Source organism: Pleuronectes platessa, chromosome 11 (genome assembly GCF_947347685.1).
Source record: "Pleuronectes platessa chromosome 11, fPlePla1.1, whole genome shotgun sequence".
Lineage (NCBI taxonomy): Eukaryota > Metazoa > Chordata > Actinopteri > Pleuronectiformes > Pleuronectidae > Pleuronectes > Pleuronectes platessa.
The window spans coordinates 25,359,037-25,385,510 of record NC_070636.1 but is presented as its reverse complement, the minus strand read 5'-3'; the positions used below and the strand labels follow the sequence as shown (position 1 = coordinate 25,385,510).

General features: G+C 42.6%; 1 protein-coding gene and 7 non-coding genes across 8 annotated transcripts; 7 read left to right on the top strand and 1 right to left on the bottom strand.

Annotated features, from left to right (window-relative positions):
• Positions 1 to 6,077: 6,077 nt before the first annotated feature.
• Positions 6,078 to 20,012, bottom strand: LOC128450381 (uncharacterized). Its single transcript, XM_053433791.1, has 3 exons — positions 19,805 to 20,012; positions 18,756 to 19,651; positions 6,078 to 6,290 (listed from the first exon to the last, which is right to left on the bottom strand). Exons 1-3 carry the CDS (start codon positions 20,010 to 20,012, stop codon positions 6,078 to 6,080), a joined length of 1,317 nt encoding a protein of 438 aa, XP_053289766.1.
• A 3,329-nt stretch (positions 20,013 to 23,341) lies between these two features.
• On the top strand, positions 23,342 to 23,454 carry LOC128452464 (U5 spliceosomal RNA). Its single transcript, XR_008340959.1, has one exon. It is a non-coding gene; the product is annotated as a U5 spliceosomal RNA (small nuclear RNA).
• Positions 23,455 to 23,629: 175 nt separating this feature from the next.
• Positions 23,630 to 23,821, top strand: LOC128451722 (U2 spliceosomal RNA). Its single transcript, XR_008340256.1, has one exon. It is a non-coding gene; the product is annotated as a U2 spliceosomal RNA (small nuclear RNA).
• Positions 23,822 to 24,335: 514 nt separating this feature from the next.
• On the top strand, positions 24,336 to 24,448 carry LOC128452463 (U5 spliceosomal RNA). The gene has a single exon (XR_008340958.1). It is a non-coding gene; the product is annotated as a U5 spliceosomal RNA (small nuclear RNA).
• Positions 24,449 to 24,623: 175 nt separating this feature from the next.
• On the top strand, positions 24,624 to 24,815 carry LOC128451826 (U2 spliceosomal RNA). The gene has a single exon (XR_008340354.1). It is a non-coding gene; the product is annotated as a U2 spliceosomal RNA (small nuclear RNA).
• Positions 24,816 to 25,329: 514 nt separating this feature from the next.
• On the top strand, positions 25,330 to 25,442 carry LOC128452462 (U5 spliceosomal RNA). Its single transcript, XR_008340957.1, has one exon. It is a non-coding gene; the product is annotated as a U5 spliceosomal RNA (small nuclear RNA).
• Positions 25,443 to 25,617: 175 nt separating this feature from the next.
• LOC128451824 (U2 spliceosomal RNA) lies at positions 25,618 to 25,809 on the top strand. Its single transcript, XR_008340352.1, has one exon. It is a non-coding gene; the product is annotated as a U2 spliceosomal RNA (small nuclear RNA).
• A 514-nt stretch (positions 25,810 to 26,323) lies between these two features.
• On the top strand, positions 26,324 to 26,436 carry LOC128452461 (U5 spliceosomal RNA). The gene has a single exon (XR_008340956.1). It is a non-coding gene; the product is annotated as a U5 spliceosomal RNA (small nuclear RNA).
• Positions 26,437 to 26,474: the final 38 nt, after the last annotated feature.

Sequence of the window (26,474 nt, the reverse complement as noted above, 5' to 3'; positions counted from 1 at the left end):
GCGGCACTCACCATCTCACCTGCTTCCGACACAACCCTGCCCTGCTTGTCCCTGATCCCGGTCTGTACCTGTCTTTTCATCTCTTTCATATTGAGCTGAAGAAAAAGGCGGAGCATGTCTCGTGCCAGGTAAGCCTGGGCCCTAAATTCAAAGACCTCCTAAAGCTTTAAGGGAATCACAAGCCCGCTGATTTACAGTGCTGCTGCAGTTTCCTTGGCTGTACTCAAGCTCGAGGAGGCGCTGAAAGCTAAGCATTTCCTTCTTTGCCAACCTCACCATCTTTTACAATACCTATCGCATCAATACCTGTCCCTCATTCCTTACATTTAACGAAAGAATATTAACTGCAGCCATTATTATTTGTTCTTTTACCAAATCTAAACAAACAACTCCTGATTGCAAGTAGAGGTCCTCACTGTCCAACTGGTCCGCCCAGGAAAAGGGCTCTGGGTTAGGCGATGTTGATGGCCTGTTGGGTCCCTCAAATGCATCCTCACCCAAAGGGGATGGTATATTGAGCAGGTCTGGAGGTTAATCCAGCTCCAGCCCCAAACCTATGGCGAGCAGGGTTCCTCCAATCTGCTCCGTAGCCGCTCCACTCTCACCTAGCCCTTAGTTACCCCCTTCTGCCCTTAGTTACCACCTTCTGATGTCCTCCCTCCTCTGCAGCCCTTCTTTGCTGTCCTACACAACAAACCATCCCACCACCAACTACCTTCTCTTGGTCCTGTCCCTCTGCCCTGTTGCCTTCCCCCTTTGACTTTCTGCTATGGCTTCTAATTGGCTTCCCTTCTCCAAAAGCCTGCGATCCTTTCCATGCCCCCTTCTTGACCTTGAAGGTGGCTGGACCTGGGGTGACGGGAGAAAAAAATCCCTGTGTTGTCACAGGGCACCTGGGCTTTGCTATGCCCAGGTGCACTGCCAGTTGTTCCACCTTAGAAAGATCAGTAGCTGGCTCTGCCTGTACTGGTGTGCTTGAGCCATTCCCTGCAGGCACGGGTCCCTTTCCTGGATCCTTGGCTTTTTCCGGCTCTCCAGTGGACTGGCCACTTCCGCGAAGGTCCTACTTCGGCTAGGACAGTTGCGGTACAGGTGGCCCAGTCCACCACATCCATGACAGGCCTTGGGCCCCGTGCAATCTTTGGCCACAAGAATGGCAGCATGCTCCGGAACAGCCTGCCGCTGTATGGCCAGACTGCTCTGTAAAGTGCTGACAAAAAATGTCAGCACTTTATCCAATTTTGTCTCCTAATTAGTTTCTTTATCAGTTATTTCCAAAGGATATGCCCATGTCATTGGCCCTGCACACGGAGAGAGCCCTAAAGGGTTATCAACTCTGTCCTTCCATTTAATCTGGGATTTTCGTGTATTGATTTTAGAACCAGAAGCACTTGAGAACATGTCGATGACCCGCATAGCTTCCAGCAGGCAAAAAAATCCTGTTTAAGTACAGTACAGTGTCATCTGCATACTGGGATGTGGTCAAGGATTCACCCCCAGGCAGCTGTATACCCTAAATATAAAACAAAATTCTGATTACGAGTGCTTGAATTTCAATAAATAGCGCATACAAGGGGGCTGATGCTGGACACCCCTGTCTGACCCCTCTAGGTTGCTTAAAAAACTCAGCAAGGTTGACATTAACATTAACTCTGATTCCAACTTCTGTGTATAAGATCCTCAACCAACTCCTAAATCTAACACCGAAGCCACATTTTTCTAATGTCCTGAACAGAACTTGTGGTCAACTCTGTCAAAAGATTTTTCCTGGACAAGACTGAGGGCAATCAGTGGTATATTTCTGTCCTGAGAATAAGATAATATATCTCTATGCATTTGTAAATTCCAGTTCAATTGCCTGCCAGGTACTGCACATGTTGTTAGGGTTTGTGGTGGTGTTCGGACCCCAAAGCAGACACGGAGGAGCAAGTAGTGAAAAGAAGGTAACAGTTTATTTGACTGTAGGCAGGTACAGGCTGGAGCGGCAGGGTGCAGGCTGGCTGGAGGATCAACGGAGAGGCGAGGATGACAGCCGAGCGAAGAGGCACACGGAGGTTCTGCGTGGAGCAAGCAAGAGAGAGGAATTAGTCCACGATATAACACAAGACGTGTAGGTTGAGAGCATCAGCGAGACAACTACCCAGATCTATGGAATAATCTGGCGCCGGCTTGTTGAGCGGACCAGATCTTTATAGTGGGGATGATTGGGATTGAGTGCAGGTGCGCCTCGTCCGCTGCAGGGAACCAGCCACGCCCCTAGCGCTCACAGCAACTGCCAAGGGAAACAGAGAAGGGGAGGAGGAGAGACGAAAACAACAACAAACAACTACACAAATCCTCACACATGTCTGATCTGAGTCGATGATTAAGGGTAGAACGGACACCAAACGGTTCGTCAAAACCTCACTAAAAATCTTAGAATCTGTACAAAGCATTTTTAGAGGCCTGTAGTTTGATATTTTGTTGACATCACCTTTTTTAAACAGCATGAATATCACCCCTTCTCATGGATTCCCCAATAATCCCCGATGTACATAGGTAAGTGAACAACACTAACAGCCATGGCACAATGACCAAAATATTATATAAAACTCTTTTGTGATACCATCTATTCCTGGCACCTTGCCCCTTTTTCAAAGACATGGTTGCCCTCAGGATTTCTTCTAAAGTAAAATCTTTATCTAACTCTGTTCTCAGATCTTCAGGAACGAAACTCTCTATATTATCTTACAATGTTGTCCCTTTCATGTGGTCAACCTTTTCTGCACTAAAAAACTTAGAAAAACGATTAGAGATAACTTGAGCAAGACCATCAGGATCGTTATCTCCTCACCTGTATCATTTAAAACGGAAACTATACTCCTCCTCTTCGCCTGTGCTTTGGACTGTCTAAAGAAGTAGGGGGAACACTTTTCGTCACTTTCCCACTTCTCTCTAAGACACCGGAAATTATAGGCCTCTGCTCTGTTGTGAAAAAGTAATCTGTTTATTTTGCAAATGTTTCAGCAATCTTTATCAATTCGTGTACATGCATTTCTCTGTTCCATTAATTTGTTTATGTATTTTTGCAGTTGGTAGTATAATGTGAATCCGTCTTTCCTTGATTCTTTTGAATAATTCTGTGTGTAGTATCTATGGGCAGCTTTGTGCTTCCCCACCATTCACAGACATTATCATTAAAATACCCTCTCTCACTTTTAGAAAACACTTAAAAGATACCCTAAACTGCTGGACCTCTAGAATATTGTTTAATTTCCAGTACCCTTTAAGACTTTTGATCATCTTTGAGGTTAGTTTTTACTGAGAGCATGTTGTGATCTGTGTAAAAAAACGGTGATACTTTAGCCCCTGTCACCTGAAATTCTACCGGACAAAATATATAATCTATCCTACTCTTCGCCCCTCTACTATTTGACCATGTGAAGCCAAGATCGTCTGGGTTAGCTTTTCTATATGAGTCCACCAAATTATACTTACAATATTTATTAAACTGGCCTCGGCCTTGCTGCCCTCACTTTGGGAATTGAAGTCTCCTCCAATTACCACATGGCGGTTCGTCATGAAAACAGTGTCCAGACTAAGAAAAAGCTCCCTTGTCTCCTTTGGAGAAGCGTGGGCATATATGTTAAGTACTCTTAACCCCTTTCCCTTCCAGTCAATATCTGTAACCAAAACCCTCCCCTGTACCACTGAAAAACTGCCAACCACATGGACTTCACTATTCCAACATAGTGTTCCCACCCCAGATGAATGGACACCCCAATGCTCCGCCTAGCTTCCCCTTTGGTCCACTCTTTTGAGAATAAATTCCCTTCTTCATTTTGTAAGTGGACCTCTTGCAAAAGGCCTAAAGAAAAGTTGATTGAACATAAATGAAAAACAAACTATCACAGAAGAAACGCTGTGTTTCTCTCATTTTCAATTTCACAGTCAATTTTAAATGCCTTCCCTATGTGTCTCTTCCTCGGGCACCGAGTGCCCTGAGTTGGGAGCGCTACCCTCTAGAGGCAACGAGCACCGCTCAGAAACAAAATCGCCGTCAAAGATGGCCTTGTTCGGAGCCAGGGACTCCACCAGGACACACCCGGACGGGGGCATGCTACCGTTACAGTCTGTCACCTCAGTCTGCGCTGACATTTTTCCATGTTCTCCACCCTCCAGCCCATCCACCCTGGCTGCAACCTCCACCTCCTGGTTGCTGTTCACCTGCAGCTCCTCCATCTCCCCTTCCTCCTGCGACTAACAACCTCAGAAAGAACACTGAACACACTGTCCACTCCCAGGGGCATGGCGTCTGTCTCAATCCTCCTTTTTTTTCCTTGCCTCCCCTGCTTCCCACTGTGGTCCACTCAGTAACAGGTTGGCTCTCCTCTCAGGTTGCAGTCTCCTCCCCCTTCTTCCCCCCTTGGGGAGGTGCTCGTTCAGGTGGATCGACCTCACCTGCCTCAATCTCATTGTCACCAAACATTTGATAAATTACCTCGTTTATTGCTCTCAGGGAGGAGCCATCAGGATCTTCGCACATCGGTCGCCTTACAATGCTCGCATAATAGGAGCAGACCTCAAATAAATTTCCTTCTGATCCACAAAGATTGCATTTTTTGGGACTGTCGCAAGTCCCCATTTTGTGTCCCTGACCCTTGCAATTTCTGCACCTCACCTGCGTGCAGGATTCTGCCGTGTGTCCAAAGTCCGTGCATTTTCTACAGTAAAGTGGCTGGCCCGAGTAGTACAGATATCTTCCATTAGTGCCAATGGTGAAGGAGGCAGGGGGTTGGTCTGTACCTGTCCTTTCCTGTCTGCCCGTCTTGAGCTGAAGAAAGCAGCGGAACACGTCTCGCAACAGGTAAGCCCGGGCCCTACCCTCAAAAACCTCCCTAAGCTTTGCTTTTAGGGAGTCACAAGCCCGCTGATTTACTGTGCCACCGCTGTTTCCTTTGCTGTACTCGAGCTTGAGGAGGCGCTGTAAGAAAAACACCTCCATCTTTGCCAACCTCACCTTCCTTTTACAGTAACTATCGCAAAACATTTTTATCCATTTCTTGGCTACTTCCCACCACTCCATCACTCCAGTACACAATGGTCTAAGTCCTAAAAGTTTTTTGAAAAACAGTTCAAAACTTCGTTTGAACATGTCCTCTTCTAGTATTCTTATATTTAGGCGCCAGTACCCACGCCCAAAAACAGGCAGGCACAGGCGCACCTCAAACAGCAGCCCATCATGGTCAGAGAAAAACACAGGGAGCAGTCGACCTGATACCAACATCATAGACTTTGAGACAAACACGTAGTCAAGACGTCTATACATACCGCGTGAATTACGCCATGTGGGACCGTCTGCCAGTGTCCTGACCATCCTCCCCCCATCTACCAACCCGTGTCTAACCATAAGGTGGGAGATGTAAATATCGCTGGTGTCCCCCCCCTTGCCTAAATGCACATTGAAATCCCTGCCTACAATTACCTGCCTATTGGTGGCCAGGTGTGGCTCTACTAACTCAAACATTTCTCGTCGTTCCCTCTGAGTTTGTGGTCCATACACCACAACAACCCTCAGCTTGTTTGTCCCCCATGTGATGTCAGCACCCATTATACTCCCTTGGACCATTATGAAAACATCCTCCACCCTAATCTCTTTAACCCCAAACAATATCCCTACACCTGTAGAGTAGACCCCTCCCACACTCCAGGTTGAATCCCCTTTCGTCCACTCCCTTGAGAATTTCGCAGCATCCCCTATGTCCCTTAAATGAACCTCCTGCAATAAACAAATATTAACATGCAGATGGTCCACAAAACATAAACAACCCTTCTTTTGGGGGCGCTGTGGAGCCGCGGACCAAGATGGCAGCTTAGAGTGGGGTCTCCTCACAGCTCTGCTAAAAGTTTGCAAAGTCCTAGTTATTAACGCTTCTAATAACTTCTAAAAGATGTCTAAACAAACGACGCTTAAAGACTGTGAGAGCAGCTCCAGATCCCGTGGCTCTCAGAAACTCAAAGCTACTCCGGTAGCCGATGTTGCTAACGTGCCGCGCAGCCCACGGAGTGATCTAACTGAGGTGCTAAAAGAGCTACAGTCACTCCGTACCACTGTCACCGCGATTAACAGCAAGATAAGCACCCTTGATGGGTTCGGGGCAAAACTCGATAACGTGGAGAGACGCATAGCTGTGATGATTAGCTCTGTCCATGCTGTGCAAAAGAGTTTTGCGGACCTCCAATAAGATATCACCACCAATGCTAAGCGGCTCGCGGAGGCCGAAGGGCGCATAGGAGACACCGAAGACGGCCTGCAGAGTGTGAAAACGGAGATGACTGATGCCATTAAACGCATCGCCTATTTGGAGTCCAAGACTGAAGATCTGGAAAATCGTGCCCGGAGGAAGAACTTAAGGCGGGTAGGGCTCCCCGAAAACGCTGAAAAGACCCAGCCCATGATTGATTATATCCAGCACATGTTGCCGGTCTGGTTGGGACTCGACGGCGCCAAGTCGCTCACCTTGGAGAGAGCGCACCGCACTCTGGCAAGACCAAGACCGGATCAGAATAGAGCTGTAATCATATGTTTCATACGATTTCAAGACCGTGAGTTTGTCTTCAACACATCCAAACAACGCTCGCTCATTCACGATGGTCACAAAATCTTCTTTGCTCAAGATGTATCAGTGGAAACCATGAAAGCACGGAGCCCATTTAATGCAGCGAGGAAAAAGTTCATTGAAGCTGGAACTTTTCGGGGATTCACCCTACGCCCTTGCAAGATGAGGGCTCTACATAATGGAAAGATCATCCATTTATCCACACCAGAAGAAGATGAGAACTTTTCCCCAAACTCCTAAATTTCTAAACGCCGAGGAGTATAGGTAACTACAAAAGGTCTGATATGGACAATATAGGTGCACTGTAGCTTATTACAGGTTCCGTTAAGTTATTTTTATATACATTTTGTACTTATTTTAATTATTTGCAGAGCTACTACTACCATATTTGGTGGACACTTTATTTTATGCACCTACTATAGGCTGATGTGCTCGTTTATTTGACTCAGGCTGCTGAGGCAGTCAAACCAAGAAGCGTTTACAATATTATGCTTCATATTTATCATTCTAGGACAGTAAGTGTTTGAATGTTCGGGATGCAGAGCTGGGGGGGGGGGATATGTGGGGTGTCTGAGGGAAGTGCCTACAGTTAAACCACTCCTCATTAGTGTGGAATGGTTCTTGCCCTTACATCGTTTAGTTTAAGTAAGGGGAGGGGGGCGGGATTTCAAAGGTTAAGTGTTTCCTATATGTCTTGCTCAGTTGTTATTGTTTTCATTTATTCTATTCCTTTATTTTCTGTCACACTCAACATGGTCATGTATCTCTGTTAACAGTGTGCTCTCACTTGTATTATGTTTTGGTTTTGTTTTGTTTATTAATTGAATACGGACACCTGTGATTGTTGGTGTGGGTGTGTACCTGTAATGTGATTGGAGTGTTGAGTGAATAAATCTCCTTGAGTGAGCGCAGCTGTGGCTGTGTGCTCGAAGTCAGTCACGTCGTTGCGTCAACTCTGTTAACAATCTCACTGCACTAGTTGTAACAACATGGAAAGTTCAAAACTGTCTGATTTAAGGTTTACAAGCTGGAATGTCAGGGGACTCAATAAGCTAACTAACCTGAAACAGGTAATGAACAGACTTAAAAACCTACATTCTAAAATCATTTTTCTTCAGGAAATTCATATAATAGTTACAACGTAGGTGGCCTGGTCAAGTTATATATGCCACATATAACAATTGCGCTAGGGGGGTACTAATTCTTATCCACAAAACAATTCCTTTTCAATTTACTAATACAATCCAGGACCGCCAAGGGAGGTTTGTAATCGCCCAGGGTAGGATCATGTCTCTCACATTGATCCTTTAAACATTAGATCACTGTCAAAAAAGGCTCTTTTAGTTAATGAAATAGTCTCCGATTACAACATAGATTTATTGTCCCTTACTGAGACGTGGCTGCATCCTGATGAATATGTCAGTCTAAATGAATCTACTCCCCCAGTCATATAAATTCACGGGTTCCCAGAGAAATTGGGCGAGGAGGTGGAGTTGCGGCCATTTTTAACTCCAGTCTATCAATTAATCCTAAACCTAAACTCCGCTACAAATCATTTGAATGTCTGGTTCTTAGTCTTCCACACCAATCTAGGAACCACCAACAGCCAATCATATTTGCTGTAGTTTACCGTGCTCCGGTGGCTTATTCTGAATTTTTAAAGGAATTCCCGGAGTTTTTATCAAACTTAGTCCTAAAGACCGATAAAATTATTATTGTTGGTGACTTTAATATTCATGTTGACAGTAATAAAGATTGCCTTAGCGTAGCATTTATTTCAATACTAGACTCTATTGGTTTCAGTCAGTGTGTGCACAAACCTACTCATTGTTGTAACCACACACTTGACTTGGTATTATCGTACGGTGTCGGAATTGAAAATTTAACAGTACTTCCGCGCAATCCAGTTCTATCAGACCATAATTTAATAACCTTTGATTTTTCAATAACTGAATATATGCCACTAATAAAAAATTCATTTTTTAGATGTCTACCTGATAGTGCTGTAGCTAAATTTAAGGAAATAATTCCAATTACATTTAAACCCGTATTAGCAGTAGATATAAACAACAAATTCTTTAAAAACCCGAGGTCCATTGAGATCGACCACCTCGTTGATAGCTCTGCAGACTCATTACGATTAACATTAGACTCAATAGCGCCTCTAAAAAAGAAAAATGTCAAACATTGTAAATTAGCTCCGTGGTATAATTCCCAGACAAATGAGTTAAAACAATTATCAAGAAAACTAGAAAGGAAGTGGCCCTCCAGTGTTGGGCAAGAGTCCCTGCTGAACTGGCCATGTGGTGGGATCCACACAATGAGTCGTAAAAGTAAGGCCTGTGAGCCAAGATGGAACCAGCTCTAAAGTTTCCATCTAAGATCAAGCATGGAGATAGCATCTCCATTGGTGGTAACTTCCTCCCTGGGGTTTTCCCAGAAACCCCTGCTCTGCTCCTGGCCGTTCCCACTCTGATCTGACCTCTGACACTCAATTGGCTTAAAGCCAGCATCATCCCATGACCACACCTCAAGGAGACTGGGCCTCCACAGGTTAATAAAAGCCCTGGCAACCCAAAAATCGCTGCCATTTCCTGCTCTCTGAAGACGTCAATAGACCGTTCCCGGTCTAGCTAGATGATTTTAGTTGCTAAAGGAGGCAATAACCACAAACGTTTGTTTCATTTCCATTTTCTTTTATTTCTTTATTCAGTCGACGTTTTATTTTGATAGGACTTTTTGTTTTTAACTTGAAGAGGCCGCGCACAGGAACTCGCTCGCCGGCCGAGCATCACAGACTTTTCTTTTCACGATCCCCACAGCTGCGCTACAGCTGTTAATCCCTGCAGGACAAAGCACCATTCTGTCGCAGAAGAGATGAGGCCGAATTCCGTTCTAAGAGCAAGAGACGAATTCGCTCCATATCCGGTCCCAGCACGAAGCCGCTGCAACAGATGAACCAGCGCTATCCAGCTCAAGCCATGACGTCTTCACCAAATTCTGGGGATTCGCTGACCGCATGTACCCCGAGGAACACAACACGAGATTCACTGGACTTCTGGAAAATCCGCGAGCCACGCGCAAGCAACACCGCGGAGGTCACAGTAAGAGGCTTTATTGTCTGGGCAGAGACTAGTTTAAATACTTAGCGTGTCATGTTTATTTGAGTGTGTTTGTTTGTAGATCGCTGATCTGTTTTTAGCCGTGTAACACGAGGGAACGGTGCGTCACTTCCGGTTCCTTGTTTACATTGTCGAATGTTTTAAAGTGCCTCGCGCCGTGACAGAGAGCCTCCGGCAGCACTGTTATCGTCCGACTAAGTTTGCAGAGACTTAACCTGTTAAAAGATCGGTGCACAACTCTAATTTGTGTACTGAGTGGTGAAGTCACTGTAGCTGGTCTCAGACGATGTTTTTTGATGTCTCTTTCTCTCTCTCTCTTTTCTCCTAAACCTGTTTTTACACACGTCCCGACCTACACTTACATATTTCATGTGGCATAGAAAATTCTAGATTTAAAGAGCCTTAATACATTTCGGCGCCAGAACCAGGAGATAAGAAATCTCTTTGTCTAAAGTTCCTTTGTGTAACAGGCGACCGACCGCCATCTTGTCTTCGACCTCATGTCGTCACCGGGGTCATAAACCTCCATCTTGAAAGTACGTGAACGTAACATCTTGATCCTGGCCAGACTACGTCACTACGTGATCTCGTCATTACGCCATAGCCACTCCCTTTTCTCTTTAGACACACACACCCACACACACACACATAGAGACACAGACAGGCAGACACACACGACCACACACACACACCAGTAGATACTCAGTATTACATGTGTGACCATTGTGATAAGTGCTGCTGCTGCTGTTGCCTTCTTTTGAAATATTGGAGTTTGTTAAATGAAGAATCATTGAAATAACATTAACTTTATTTCCCCTTTTGAATAAATACTTTTGTAATTAAAGTATTTGTACATATGTATGTGAATACAGCTGGATTACTATAGCCTGTGCTCGATCTTAAAACCCTTCATTGTTTATTATATAATCATTAATATTAAATATTGAGATTATTAATTTAACTTTTATCACTTGAGACTGATAACTATAGTTTGACTCGTTGGTCCCTGTAACCAGGGTGGTGCCCCGCAACGATAAGCATTAATTACAGATTGTTTCATTCTTAATTGATAATTTTATTGTTTTCATTAATTATTTAACCATTATTAATTGATAACTGTATCATTTCTAATGAATTATTTTACTATTCTTAATTACTAGGTTTATAATTTTTAATTATTTTAATAATCATTTCTCATGATTATTAATAATTAGCCAACGTCAAATCTACTACTACTATTGCACAACACCAGCAACCATGTTGAAAATCGAATAGACTGGAAGAATAGTGTTAAAGAATATAAAAAGGCTCTCCACAAAGCAAGAGCTATTCAAAACTAATAGAAGAGAATAGAAACAACCCCAGGTTTCTCTTCAGCACTGTAGCCAGGCTGACAGAGTCACACCTCCACTGAACCCAGTATTCCTCGATCCCTAAATAGCAATATCTTTATGACCTTTTTTAATGATAAAATTCAAACTATTAGAAATAAAATCAACCATCTCCTGCCCTCAATTGGCACTAATACCCTCCCAACAACAGAGATCTCAGAAACGGCTGAGAATCCTACCCATTACTTAGACAGCTTCTCTCTGATCACCCGTGATCAGTTTACCAAAATAATCTCAGGTTCTAAACCAACAACCTGTATCTTAGATCCCATTCCTACAAAATTACTTAAAGAAACTCTGTCCCTAATTGATAGTTTGTTACTTAACATTATCAATCTGTCATTATCATCAGGTTATGTACCACAGTCTTTTAAAATAGCTGTCATCAAACCCCTACTCAAAAAACCCACTCTAGACCCAGAGGTTTTATCCAATTACAGGCCAATATCTAATCTCCCCTTCATGTCTAAAATCTTAGAAAAAGTTGTAGCCAATCAGCTGTGTGAGTTTCTCCAGGAAAATAATATATATGAAGACTTTCAGTCGGGGTTTAAAGCCAATCAAGGCACAGAGACAGCCTTGGCAAAAGTCACTAATGACCTTTTAATAGCCTCAGATCAGGGACTTGTGTCTGTCCTCGTTCTGTTAGATCTCAGTGCAGCATTCGACACAATTGACCATCAAATTCTATTACAAAGACTCAAACAGTTAATTAACATTAATGGAACCGCCCTTAACTGGTTTAAATCGTATTTTTCTGATCGCTCCCAATTCGTGCAAATTAATGATGAGTCATCTGTGCGCACCAAAGTTAACCATGGTGTTCCACATGGCTCTGTGCTCGGCCCAATTTTATTCTCATTATATATGCTTCCACTAGGAAACATTATCAGGACACACTTGGTAAATTTCCACTGCTATGTGGATGACACCCAGTTATATTTGTCAATAAAACCTGAACAAAGTAATCAATTAAATAAACTTCGAACATGTCTCAAGGACATAAAAACCTGGATGACCCGCAATTTTCTCTTATTTTACTCAGACAAAACAGAGGTTATAATACTTGGCCCCAAACACCTTAGAGATACATTATCTAATGATATAGCTGCGCTAGACGACATTGCCCTTGCTTCCAATGAAACAGTCAGGAACTTGGGAGTGATCTTCGATCCTGATTTATCCTTTAATAGTCACTTAAAACAAATTTTTAGGACCGCTTTTTTCCACTTGCGTAATATCAAAAAATATCATTTCATCAAAGTGTCATCAGAACACACAAGAACCGCCGCTGTCCTGCCTTTAGGATATTGTGTTGAAACGCCAAATCTCTATATTATATACAGTACTTGTCTCAAATTGAGGAATCTAGTCATGACAAAAGGAGGGCATGGAGTTTAGATATTAAGGAAGATATTGAAGAAGCTGAGTGGGTGACAGCTTGTATAAAAGCTCAAACACAAACCATTAATACTCGCATGAAACTTCTACAACAAAGTGGTTAATGAGGAAATACATAACCCCTGAGAAACTTAATAAATGGTCCCCTGGCACTCCAGATACTTGTGTGAAATGTTCGACTGAGAAAGGTGCTTTGATCCATTGTGTATAGGAATGTCCTAAACTGGTAGCTTTTTGGAAAATGGTTGTTCAAAGTCTAAGTAAAATCACAGGTATTCAGATACCCTGCGTAGCAAAACGTTGTATTTTAGGGATATACCCAGATTGCTTTTCTGTCAACTCTAAGTGTAAGAATCTGATCAACTTTGGCCTCCTGCAGGCCAGGAGGATGGTTGCTTTATCTTGGAGAGAGACTGAAGTATCGTCTACACAATCTTGGATTAGAGAGATGGCAATGTATGTTACATTAGAAAAGCTAACCTATGTAATCAGGGGTAAAGCACAGGAATTTTAAGAGGTGTGGGCACCCTTAATGGACTTTCTCAGGCAATGGTACACTGTAAAGAATTGACTGTAGAATTTACAGTTAATACCTGGCAAAAAAGTTGCCAATAAAGTACTGTTAATTACTGTAAAAACAATAACAGTATATTACAGGAAACCATTTACAGGTTTTTGTTGTATATAAATTACAGCAATTCCAATTTTTTTTACAGAAAATAATTGTAATCTAATTTACAACATTACCTTGTATTCAACTAAAATTGCCAATAAATAGCTGTATATGTCACAATACAATGTGTTGTACAATTATTTTAGTTATTTAATTTGTTCACATTAGCAGCTTTGCAAATTATGCATATTGGGAGCTACAGTTGCAATCAGAAATATTCAACCCCCTCACCTCAATAGATATTATAGTGATGTGGATGATAGATAATGACAATAAAGGACAAAAAAAAAAAAAAAAAGATATTTATTGATGTGTATTTTTGTTATTTTGACAAAAGAAGTTGACTTAACTTTGAAGTTCAAATGAAAAATGTAACTCTTTCAACACATGTGCAGTATTATTCAACCCCCCAGCTTCAGTACTTTGTGGCGCATCCTCTAGCTTTTATAACTTCTAAAAAATGTTTTCGGTTAGTGCGGACAAGCTTCTTACACCTCTCGATTCGAATCTTTGCCCATTTTTCATGTGCCAAAGCCTCTAGATCAGTGATGTTTGATGGTTTCCATGCCTTCTTAAATCCCACCAAAGATATTCAAGCAAATTTGAATCTGGTGACTGTGAATGCCACAATCCAGGACGTTCCAGGATCTTTTCCTCAACCAAGATTTGGTGGACTTGGAGGTTTTGCTTTGGATCATTGTCTTGCTGGAAAGTCCAATGATCAGCAAGGTTTAATTTGTCAACAGAAGGCATCACAATGGCCTGGTATTTCTGTGAATCCATGATGCCATGCACACAATAAAGATTGCTAGTTCCTGCCGCAGAAAAACAGCCGAACATCATCTTTGATGTTATTCTTCTGGTCCTAAGCCTGGCCTTTCACACGCCAGACATACCGCTGGTCCAAACAGTTCCAGTTTGGTTTCATCAGTCCATAGAACTGTCACCCAAAACTCAGTAGTCTTATCAAAATTCCTCCTGCATATTCTAGGCGACTTTTGATGTTGCTTGTGGTCAAGAGCTGAGTGTGTCTTGAAGCCGGCCATGAAGTCCTTTTTTTATTCAGTGCACGTCTTATAGTTAGCACTGACGGACTTGTAGCAGTCTTCATCAGGTCATCCTGTAGGTGTCTTGCAGTCACAGAGTGTCAGACCTGGAAATGAGGACTCAGATGCAGAGGATTACACCTACCAGCACACTTTATTGAGTTCAGATCCTCTATGATGAGTGACAAATGATTGGGCTATGAAACACTTACTTAATACTTCTAGGACCTGGCGGGGAAAACTCCCTAAAAGATTAAAAATACACACTAGGAAAAGAAAGAGGTTTATAAACATAAATCGCTCCCGAAGGATGATAAACAAAAGGCTAGAGTAAGCAAACAAAAGCGCTCCCGAAGGATGATAAACAAAAGGCTAGAGTAAGAAAACAAAAGCGCTCCCGAAGGAGGAAAACCAAACTATGAAAAAGGGACAAAAGAAAAAGGCTCACCTAAAACAGGAGGCACCTCAAACTAACCAGAACTCTCTAAACATAAATCGCTCCAAAAGGGAGGAAGAAGAACAGATTACAAAAGAACACAAAACGAAGCTAAACTAGAAAACTTTAACAAACGAAAAATCACTCTCAAGGAGGATACAGAAAACAACTTACGTGGCGTATCAAATCTCAAGGCAAAACACGACAACGACTGTGGACAAGGACGAAACACTTTGGCACAGGACAAAGGGGAGACGCAGACTATAAACACATGAGGGTGAAGGGAACAGGTGGAAACAATCCGGAATCAGTGACACATGAGGAAGGGCAAGTGACCTGAAACGAGAGGAGTTAGGATTTCAAAATGAAAACAGGAAGTTATGAGACAGAAACCCCAAGACAAGACAAACCTCACAGTGTGACACAGAGGGGTTTATCTGAGTTGTTCTGACTAAGTTGCTGAGGGTCCTTGATGAAATGTTGGGCTTTCTTCCACGGCCAGGCAGGTTTGAAGCTGCTCCATCAGTTTTAAACTTCCTTATAATGTTCCCAATTGTGTCTCTTGGAATATAATCTTCTTCTACCCAAGGCCTTTCAGGTGTGATGAAATAATTTCCTCTCAGCTTTTGTGGAAGCTCCTTTGCATGATTGCAACTCACCTTGAATACCTTCATGGGTGGGGTTTATATACGCATCACAGCTCAAGCAAATGAAGGATCAGTATAGAGTTCCCAAAGGCTTAATAATGTTTCAACTCAACTTTAGGACAAAAAAACTCTCAGACAGCTTTAAAAACAACCAAATTATATAGGGGTTGAATAATTGGGACATGGCTATCTTAATAAAATATACTGCTACACACAAATACTACATCATGCATTTTCCGGCAAGATTTTGTCAACTTTAATTGATAAATCCTTAAAATCTTTAGGGGGTTGAATATTTCTGATTCAACTGTATTTTCAGTTTCACAACGTTTTAAGAAAATGGTGTCCTTGATCGGAAAAAAACAAAACTTTAAATAAACCTGATTTGACTTATAACTGATGCAACAAGGTAAAAGTATCCATCAAAAACCTCAACCTCCTTTTCTTCAAATCAGAACCGGAGATAGAGATTAAACTTACATTAACAGAACAGATGACAATATTTCAGGAAACCAGCCACTCACTGGAAATCACATTGACCATAATATTAACAATCATTATTGAACTGACAACATACTTGGTAGAAATATATTAAGAACGTAGAAGAAGGTCACATTGTGTATAATGTAACTTTTAGCTAACTAGCTATAAAAGATACCATTTTTCTGTGTGTCTGGAAATAAAATTACAATGTCCACTCACATAGTGAGGAAGAAAACATTTGACTTTTCGACACTCAAAGCCATTGAAAGTCCATTAATCCCTTGAGAAGAGAGGAGACATAAGGACTGACGGAGTTGTTCCTCTTTACACGCACCTTCCCACTTCTGTGGCTGAGCAGCTTTTTCGTCTTGGTGTCTTTGGTCGGATTGATTCCCATGAAACATCTGAAATCAAACTGAGCTAACAGTTCCTATATAAGAGGGAGAATAATCCATCAGGTTGGGCAAGTCAAGATACTCACTTGCCCATTTAATATGAGCTGACCAGCAGTGATATAGTTGCATCAACATAACCTCAGGCTGCAGGTCATCTGATTGGAGACTTCCTGACCAGCTTGGCATGACAACAATAGCATTAAACAAAACACACCGACGTAACATTTTTTTATATTCACAATTGAACCATATGTAGCGTATTTTGCTGCTTCACAGTGCTCTTATATCACTCATTGTATTGGAACTATTTTGTTTATGAAACAGCCTGGATACGCACACTGGAGCCTTTTTACATATCACACCACTGCACAGCCACAGAATTGTTCCAAAGTAAGGAGTGGTCTGAGGGCACCATAAAATGGGCAGGAAAAATCATTAAAAATATTCAGTTAATATGTATTATGTTGTTGATTACAAAAAATATTTTTGGCATGTTTGTTGTGGTTTAAAATGTTGTTTGTTAGTTGTGTCGGTTTGCTGATTGAAGGACTATATGCCCAGGGTTATGTCCATGCAACATGAGTCCAGTTCAAACCCAAATCCTTTTGCTAGTTGGTCCAGGTAAAAACGAATTGGACGATAATAATGAACCACAAAAATCCTACTTCAAGCACAGTTACCTCTGAATGAATTCCAGTGTAGAAGGTGCCTCCTCCTGGTAAACCCGATTAAAGATGTAGTAGTTTGCGAACAATGCTGCAATTCCAGCCACAAAGTTGGGATGTGGGGGCACAACCACCTGACCCTCGATGCTCAGCATCCAATTGGCTGCTGTGAGCACTTAACCTAAACATAAATAAAGACGCGTAAATTATTTTTTTCTGTTGCCTTCCACATAAACATATCCACATGTTTAACTGTTACTAATACATGTCCTTCATATAGTCTCGGTCTATGCAATGCTCAACAACAGAAAAAAAACTGTATACACTACCTAAGACAATTAGTCTCAGAGAGACAGGAAGCGGTATTCTCCCAATGTCAGCTGCTGTTCCTAACACCTAAAAAAAAAAAATTAATGACATTAACAAAATTACAGTCATTGTCCTCACCTGAACTGTTGAGGGTAACAATATCATACCAATATCATTTCAAAAGCTATTCAAACTTACAGCTGAGGTTTCTCTTTGAAGTGTGCCATGTGTTACGACCCTGTCTAGGGGAAAATATAATCACAACATGGTACAATAGTTCCCCCCCCCCCCTCCTTGCCACGCTCCCAAGAACCAGCCACAACAATTAACAGCCCGTTCGTATTTATTGACACATTTGCTTCAGGGTGGGCTTACAGCAAAATAACAAACAGAAAACAACCCCAAGGCGAAACAACCTAATCTTCCCTATTCAAAATTAAAGAAAACAAAAGACATCATACTGACCTAACTCCTCACCAACAAAACAGGAGAAAACATGGTTCGAACGGAAATGCTACCCACTAGTGATGTGTCCTCCCGTGTCGAGGCTTCGAAGCGTGTGTCGAGTAATCGAGAAGGATTTTTATGAAGCGCGTATCGAGGCTTGTGTTGATGACGTATGTGATGACGTTCGAAGCCTCGCGAGCCGGCCGAGCACGTCACTGATTCAGGAAAGGGTTTGCGGGTTTGGTGTGCGATTCAAAATAAAAGGGGCCGCGAAACGCAATGGATTCCTCCCCACACTACTTGTCTTGGGACTTTATTGTGCGTTTGCTTGCAATATATTCTGAGTATTGGAGGGAGAAAATGAATTTATTTCCTAACTTTATTTCCTAACCCTAACCCTAACCCTTTCAAATAAAATGAAACCGCCTGAAACCCAGCACCGTTGAGAAGCTGTTAAAAATAAATTAACTGTTATCCATTTTGTACGTGTACATGTATTGGCATCACAAACATCATTAATTCGTTTATTCAATTCAAAGCTTCACACACAAAAGCCATGGTTTCATTATAATTACATTGCATTTAATGTCCACTTGATGGCGCAGTAGAGCAAATGAAGAACCATGAAGCTTCGGCCCATGAGCGAACCAATTGGATGGAAAGCTTCAAGCTTCATGAAGCTTCATCTCGCCATCACTACTACCCACCCCTACCAAGAACGGGCTGTTACCAAAAGAACAATTTACAGAAGGCTGCATAAGTTGAGTCTGGCTGGAGGTCCTGCTGGCAGTGGCAAGAGGAGAGAGAACCGCAGGAGCTTTGGGAACCGTCCTCTTATCCTGGAAATACGATCCACCTCCATCCTTGGGCTGGAACCAATCCGCTCCCTGTAAACACATCCACCCACTCATCCACTCAAAGAGACACACCTGAAACGCATCCACCCACTCATCCACTCGAACAGACACACCTGAAACACATCACACAATCATCACGAGAGAGAGAGAGAGAGAGAGAGAGAGAGAGAGAGAGAGAGAGAGATCCACACAACCTCAAGGTTGTAACACATGACCAGGAGGATCACGACTGGGCATGGATCACAGTTTTCTTCTCTGTTGTACTTCGAGAGGATGCGCTTTACCTCATCTGCATTAGTCCCTGCTGGCTTCTGCTCGAAAAACTGAAGAATCAGCTTCCCCTTTTCTTCCATAGCCTGGTTCATTTTATCCAGGATGTCATTGTCAATGTCTGTGAGTAATTTGAAGTGGCTGTACAGCTCTTTTGGTGAGAAAAGATATGGCCAGTCATTCTTCAGCTCGGTAATTGAAGGGGGTGGGATGGCATTGATGTTTTTTCTTTGTAGGTAGTAGGTTGTTTTCATTAACTGAGTCAAATGTCCTCTCTCTGCACCCGCTGGCCCCTCAACACAGTAAAGGTCCATCATTTCCCTCTGCTTCTCTTTGAGACTCTCTACAGTTTCCCCCGGTGGACAGTCAGGCTGCCATCTCACGCAGCCATATAAGTCAGCTGGTCCTCTAGCTATGTCTGCAGGTGGATTTGAGAGAATTTTCGGCTCCCTTCGCCTGATAAGAACATTTCCACGATTAACATGTTCTACTCGGGTTTTTAGCTGAGTCAAAAGGGATCCGTAGCCACTACCAATTACAGTCCCATCAGCAAAACTTCTGGGATGCTGCTTTACAATCATCTTGGCCACTGTCAGACACTGAGATTTTGATGGATTTAATTCAGTCAGCCTCATTTCATCAACGATAATCCGTACCATTTCCCTGTGGTCCTTAGCAGATTTCCCTTTCTCCTGTGCAATGGCGGTTTTGATACCAGGAGACATTCTGTTCCAAGGAACATTGAAGTTTTCTGGCCAGGCACTTAAATTCACAGTCACTATGAAGGTATTACCGCTTAAATGGCTTGAATGGCTGGAGGTGGATTGGGAAGAAGAAGGATTGTCTGTAGTTGTACTGAAGTATATGTCCGAAGGATCTACAGTAGTCAGTGTCACGCATGTTTTTTCGTCTACAAGAAAAAGAAAAAACATTGTATTAGCATCACTTAAGAGCTACAAACTAGGGATGCCTGTTTCAGTCAGCAATAAAAAAATCGGCCAATATTAACATACAATTAGCTTTTCTGTTTTAAGTGCTTTATAAACTTTAATCTAACACATACCTTCAGTTTGCCAGGCGTTCAGAAGCCTCCGACACTGGATACGTGTGATGTCGGCCGGGAGATCCTCCTCTTTAATGAACTGCAGGTCACCTCTTGATTCCTCTCCAATGAGTTCTAAGTTGTTCAGGAGGGACTGCAGTTTGTCCTCCTGTAGGCTGGGTAATACCAGCAACACAGCTTGTCTGATTTCCTCCCCGACAGCTGACATGTTAGTATATATCTAGGAGGGAGTGGTGAAATATAATCACCGATGTGCCATTCAGCTTGTACCCAATTAATGGATAATAATCAAGGAGGTCTTCTTGGTTGACACACATGTAGCTCGAGTCCTGGACTACCTCTGTTAGACTGTGAATACCAAAACAGGAATTTCCACAGCCAACTGCCTCCCCACAATAAAGTAGACAAAATCGCTACGATGGATCAAAATCAACATAATCTCACCCATGTGAAGGCCCTCATCATCTCGTCCTAGAACAACATGCATTCCTTTTTTGTAATTTGTCCCTTTGACATTGAGAGCATTAGCGGCTACAGTGGTGTCATGTGTGAAGTTAAATGGTGCAGTTGCTACCTTGATGCTCTCATTATAATCACCAATATATAATTCAGTTCCTTTTTTAACCTGGATGACAGGAGGGAAAAGACTGCCAGCACCTAAGTATGCTTGAAGGAGCTGGTGTCGCTCTGCTAGAGTAGCACACAGGTTCTTGAAGTTATGCAGTTTTCTTGAACACTGTTTGAAGTAAGTATGCTTACTTTCAAATCTCAACGTCCAAAGACGGATAAGAGGTCCAAACTGAAGAATAACCTCAGGATAGTGACAGAGATAATGGTGCTTTGGTTTAAGGGAATGGTGTGGAAACAGCTCCACTCTGGACGGGATGTATTCCTCAATGAGGACATTCAAGTAGGCAATCTGGTCAGCAGTAATTGCTGGTGAACATACATAAGCAACTATCTCTCTCATGAGCAAAATCAACTTCCAAACACCATTTTCGCAAGGGTTCTTGATCCTCTGCTCAATTAACAGATGCAAAAATCTCACCAGGCACCAATTCTGGACAACATGACCACTTAACTTCTCACTACCTGGCCTGAACTCAGGAGGTTTGTCATCTGCTTCTTTACTGAGTCTGTGTCTCTTGCGCCGAGTTCTTATACATGCTGCTGATATGACTGTTTGGTTCTCTTTGAACCAGTGGACAGTGAACTCAACTGAAATGTTTGTCTGTCTATATCACAAAACCTACAAAAGAAGGAGCTCCTGCTGAAATTTTCTTGAAAGCCACCAATACTATGAGAACCAAGATTATCTCCGGCTATGGCACATACAGAACCTCTAATAACTTTGCCATCCCTCAAAACAATACCACTGTCCTCTAGATCCTTGAGATCTTTTATGAGTGGACTGAAAACCACCTCCTGTCTGAAAAACTTGAAGTCTTGTTCCCTGCAGAGAAGAACAAGCTGCATGTGATCAATATTTGTTCTGTTGTAGGGCAAAATGTTGCCCAGTGTCAGATACACTGCCAGTACCTTGTGTTTTTTCCAGCCTGATCCTAGCGGATTGACAACCTCAAAAGCATCTTGATAAAGAATCAAGGCTAACGATGATGTTTCAGTTTTAAGTAATTCATTGTCAGTAGTACTGTGTCCATCCCATACATCCTCGAACACATCAAGGGAAGAGAGTCGAGAATGGGCTTTTTCATATTGCTGTTTGAAAGCCTCAGATTCAAAAAGAGAAGCGAGAGTTTCCTTTATTGGCAAATATTGTGCAAAGCATTCTTTTCCTGACTCATTTGTACCTAGATACAAAGGCAGAGGTTCAACATAATTTAGGCTGTTTTTAAACACTGACTTGCGACGCTGATCTGTACACAAAATGTTGATGCCCTTTTTTAATAGATCATCTTTTGTGAGCTCGTCAATAACATTTCTTAGGCAACCCAAGCACAGACAATTTCTCTTTGAGTTTTGAAAACAGATGCAGCTGAGCAACATCATGAACGTCTTGGAACTCTTCAATGATGGTCTGAATTACTGATGCTGGTAAGAGTAGCTTAGCTTGAAGCTTCAAATAAAACATAGACAAGTTCCTAAAAAACAGGTCGTCCTCCACACTATCATAAAGTTCACCTGTCTCCAGCTGTTCATCATTCTCGGTGATAGAGATGGAGGAATGACGAGCAGGTTGGGACGGGTTTTCAAACTGTGCTTCTTGGGATGGGTGTTGAAACACTCCCTCATGCATATGTACGGCCGAACTTTTTTTGTGTATTCTCGAAATATGAGATGCAAATGTGGATTTTACACCAAAGGTTTTCTTACAAGCCCTGAAAGGACAAGTTATTGTTCTGCCCTCTTGTATATGGCCTTTCAAATGATTAAGGAAATCCTTCCGATTTGTAAATGTAATCTGACAAAATTCAATCTGACAAATCAGGGTTATAGCAATTTGCTCATCACAAGCAGTCCTTTAGAACTTATGATCTCTGTATAGATGACACTTAAATGCTGCAAAGTTTCTGAATGCACGGGTACAATCGGGTACACCACAGGTAAAAGGGCAGTTTCGTGCATTATTGTGAAGTTTAATATGATTAGTAAAACCTATTAGAGTTTTACTCTCATGTGGACAGTGTTTGCAGTAATACATTTCTGGCCTGAAAAGAGCAGAAAAGAGAGAAAACAGAAAAAAAAGTAATTAATTCTTCAACGAGCTAGCGCTAGCTTCACTTCAGCTAGCTTTATGTCTGCCAAAAAACGGTACAGACTGAGCTTGTGATGTTCGCGCTGAATGAGGTGGTCTGACTGGTCGCTAACTACCTTGGGGTGTGCGAGCCAGGCTGCTACATGGTCAATTATTTTGTTTTTGTATGTATGTGTATGCAGTGAAGTTCGCCTGTATTTCATTGTGCAACTTGTGTAGTATGTGTCAATGTTTTTTGTAGGTTCTTATTAGGAATTAATAAAAAAACATTGTTAAAAAAAAAAAAAAACTTCTTTTAAACGTGTCCCTCATTCTTCTTACATTTAACGAAAGCACCTTTACTACAGCCATTATAATTTGCATTTTTAAAGTCTTTACTGCATCAAAACAATGCCCCTAAAAAAAAAAAAATAAATAAATAAACGCTCTGATGACTCACTGCCTTGTGACGTGATCATGCATGACTCTGCACGGGGTCACAATGAGCTTCAACTGGATTACAAATTGAATTAGAAGCGTTTGTCAAAAACTAAAACTTGTTTTCACTCAAGATCTTCTGGGAGACTTGGTGAGAAAGCAGAGTCAGCTTTTTGGACCCAATGTAAGTGGTTCAGGGATGTATCGCTTAAAAAGGCTTAAAAGCCAATCACTAGTCAGGGCAGGAGCAAATAAAGACTTGTATAATTTTTGTGGGCAGATGGGGGCGTGGTGGGAATGTTGTATACTAGAATCTGACATGCGGAAAGCAAAGAGAGGCCCACCGCGTAGGTGGTGACTGTGACCGAGAGGCTCCTCCGCTGCTCTCGAACAGAGGGCCATGCTGACTCTGGTTTCTCTTCATAACGCACAAGTCTTTCGCCTTTTACTAAAGACTTCCGTGGAGAGGAACACACATGAGTTGAATCTATTTTTGGCAGGCTTTGCTTTATGGCTGAGCCTTATGAAATTGTGAAAAGTCAAAGAATTGTCTAGGTCAGAAATCAAGTGTCCACAAAGGAGAGCTTAGGCGGAGGTGATGAGCAGCAGCCATTGTTATGCACACCTACAAACGGGGTACCACAGCAAGGGAGATTTGCGCCAAGAGCTTGGCGTGGACATCCTTGTCGATTATCGCTTCTCGGCCTTTTGGCTAAGATCAAGTGTAGTATCTGTTCTTATCAGTTTAATATCTGATATGTCCTCTATATGAGGACTACATATTAAGCAGATTTTTGGCAAGAGGAGCAGAAATTTGGAGCTTGCTCCCTTCTCTCCACGCATCGACCTAGCATTGCAGTGCCGCTGGGAACGGTGCACTCTGTTCTTACCTTGTAGAAAAGCAAACACTCAAACAATTGTGGAGTTTTAAAGGTGAATTCTACACTGGGTCAATGAAACTGAGGGAATGGCCTGGCAGAGTTTGACAAGTGTGCAAAACCGCTCTGATGACTCACTGCCTTGTGAAGTGATCATGCATGACTCTGCACGGGGTCACAATGAGCTTCAACTGGATTCCAAATTGAATCAGAAGCGTTTGTCAAAAACTGAAACTGGTTTTCACTCAAGATCCTCTGGGAGACTTGGTGAGAAAGCAGAGTCAGCTTTTTGGACCCAATGTAAGTGGTTCAGGGATGTATCGCTTAAAAAGGCTTAAAAGCCAATCACTAGTCAGGGCAGGAGCAAATAAAGACTTGTATAATTTTGGTTGGCAGATGGGGGCGTGGTGGGAATGTTGTATACTAGAATCTGACATGCGGAAAGCAAAGAGAGGCCCACCGCGTAGGTGGTGACTGTGACCGAGAGGCTCCTCCGCTGCTCTCGAACAGAGGGCCATGCTGACTCTGGTTTCTCTTCATAACGCACAAGTCTTTCGCCTTTTACTAAAGACTTCCGTGGAGAGGAACACACATGAGTTGAATCTATTTTTGGCAGGCTTTGCTTTATGGCTGAGCCTTATGAAATTGTGAAAAGTCAAAGAATTGTCTAGGTCAGAAATCAAGTGTCCACAAAGGAGAGCTTAGGCGGAGGTGATGAGCAGCAGCCATTGTTATGCACACCTACAAACGGGGTACCACAGCAAGGGAGATTTGCGCCAAGAGCTTGGCGTGGACATCCTTGTCGATTATCGCTTCTCGGCCTTTTGGCTAAGATCAAGTGTAGTATCTGTTCTTATCAGTTTGATATCTGATATGTCCTCTATATGAGGACTACATATTAAGCAGATTTTTGGCAAGAGGAGCAGAAATTTGGAGCTTGCTCCCTTCTCTCCACGCATCGACCTAGCATTGCAGTGCCGCTGGGAACGGTGCACTCTGTTCTTACCTTGTAGAAAAGCAAACACTCAAACAATTGTGGAGTTTTAAAGGTGAATTCTACACTGGGTCAATGAAACTGAGGGAATTGCCTGGCAGAGTTTGACAAGTGTGCAAAACCGCTCTGATGACTCACTGCCTTGTGAAGTGATCATGCATGACTCTGCACGGGGTCACAATGAGCTTCAACTGGATTCCAAATTGAATCAGAAGCGTTTGTCAAAAACTGAAACTGGTTTTCACTCAAGATCCTCTGGGAGACTTGGTGAGAAAGCAGAGTCAGCTTTTTGGACCCAATGTAAGTGGTTCAGGGATGTATCGCTTAAAAAGGCTTAAAAGCCAATCACTAGTCAGGGCAGGAGCAAATAAAGACTTGTATAATTTTGGTTGGCAGATGGGGGCGTGGTGGGAATGTTGTATACTAGAATCTGACATGCGGAAAGCAAAGAGAGGCCCACCGCGTAGGTGGTGACTGTGACCGAGAGGCTCCTCCGCTGCTCTCGAACAGAGGGCCATGCTGACTCTGGTTTCTCTTCATAACGCACAAGTCTTTCGCCTTTTACTAAAGACTTCCGTGGAGAGGAACACACATGAGTTGAATCTATTTTTGGCAGGCTTTGCTTTATGGCTGAGCCTTATGAAATTGTGAAAAGTCAAAGAATTGTCTAGGTCAGAAATCAAGTGTCCACAAAGGAGAGCTTAGGCGGAGGTGATGAGCAGCAGCCATTGTTATGCACACCTACAAACGGGGTACCACAGCAAGGGAGATTTGCGCCAAGAGCTTGGCGTGGACATCCTTGTCGATTATCGCTTCTCGGCCTTTTGGCTAAGATCAAGTGTAGTATCTGTTCTTATCAGTTTGATATCTGATATGTCCTCTATATGAGGACTACATATTAAGCAGATTTTTGGCAAGAGGAGCAGAAATTTGGAGCTTGCTCCCTTCTCTCCACGCATCGACCTAGCATTGCAGTGCCGCTGGGAACGGTGCACTCTGTTCTTACCTTGTAGAAAAGCAAACACTCAAACAATTGTGGAGTTTTAAAGGTGAATTCTACACTGGGTCAATGAAACTGAGGGAATTGCCTGGCAGAGTTTGACAAGTGTGCAAAACCGCTCTGATGACTCACTGCCTTGTGAAGTGATCATGCATGACTCTGCACGGGGTCACAATGAGCTTCAACTGGATTCCAAATTGAATCAGAAGCGTTTGTCAAAAACTGAAACTGGTTTTCACTCAAGATCCTCTGGGAGACTTGGTGAGAAAGCAGAGTCAGCTTTTTGGACCCAATGTAAGTGGATCAGGGATGTATCGCTTAAAAAGGCTTAAAAGCCAATCACTAGTCAGGGCAGGAGCAAATAAAGACTTGTATAATTTTGGTTGGCAGATGGGGGCGTGGTGGGAATGTTGTATACTAGAATCTGACATGCGGAAAGCAAAGAGAGGCCCACCGCCTAGGTGGTGACTGTGACCGAGAGGCTCCTCCGCTGCTCTCGAACAGAGGGCCATGCTGACTCTGGTTTCTCTTCATAACGCACAAGTCTTTCGCCTTTTACTAAAGACTTCCGTGGAGAGGAACACACATGAGTTGAATCTATTTTTGGCAGGCTTTGCTTTATGGCTGAGCCTTATGAAATTGTGAAAAGTCAAAGAATTGTCTAG

Bases quoted from the DNA above. Each gene is read 5' to 3' on its own strand.
- LOC128450381 (XM_053433791.1), bottom strand. From the start codon at position 20,012: ATGTCAGCTGTCGGGGAGGAAATCAGACAAGCTGTGTTGCTGGTATTA. The intron at 19,652-19,804 runs GTATGTGTTAGA...TTTTTCTTGTAG, and splicing joins GAACGCCTGGCAAACTGAAG to ACGAAAAAACATGCGTGACA. The intron at 6,291-18,755 runs GTAAAGCGCATC...CACACTCTGCAG, and splicing joins CAGGGACTAATGCAGATGAG to GCCGTCTTCGGTGTCTCCTA.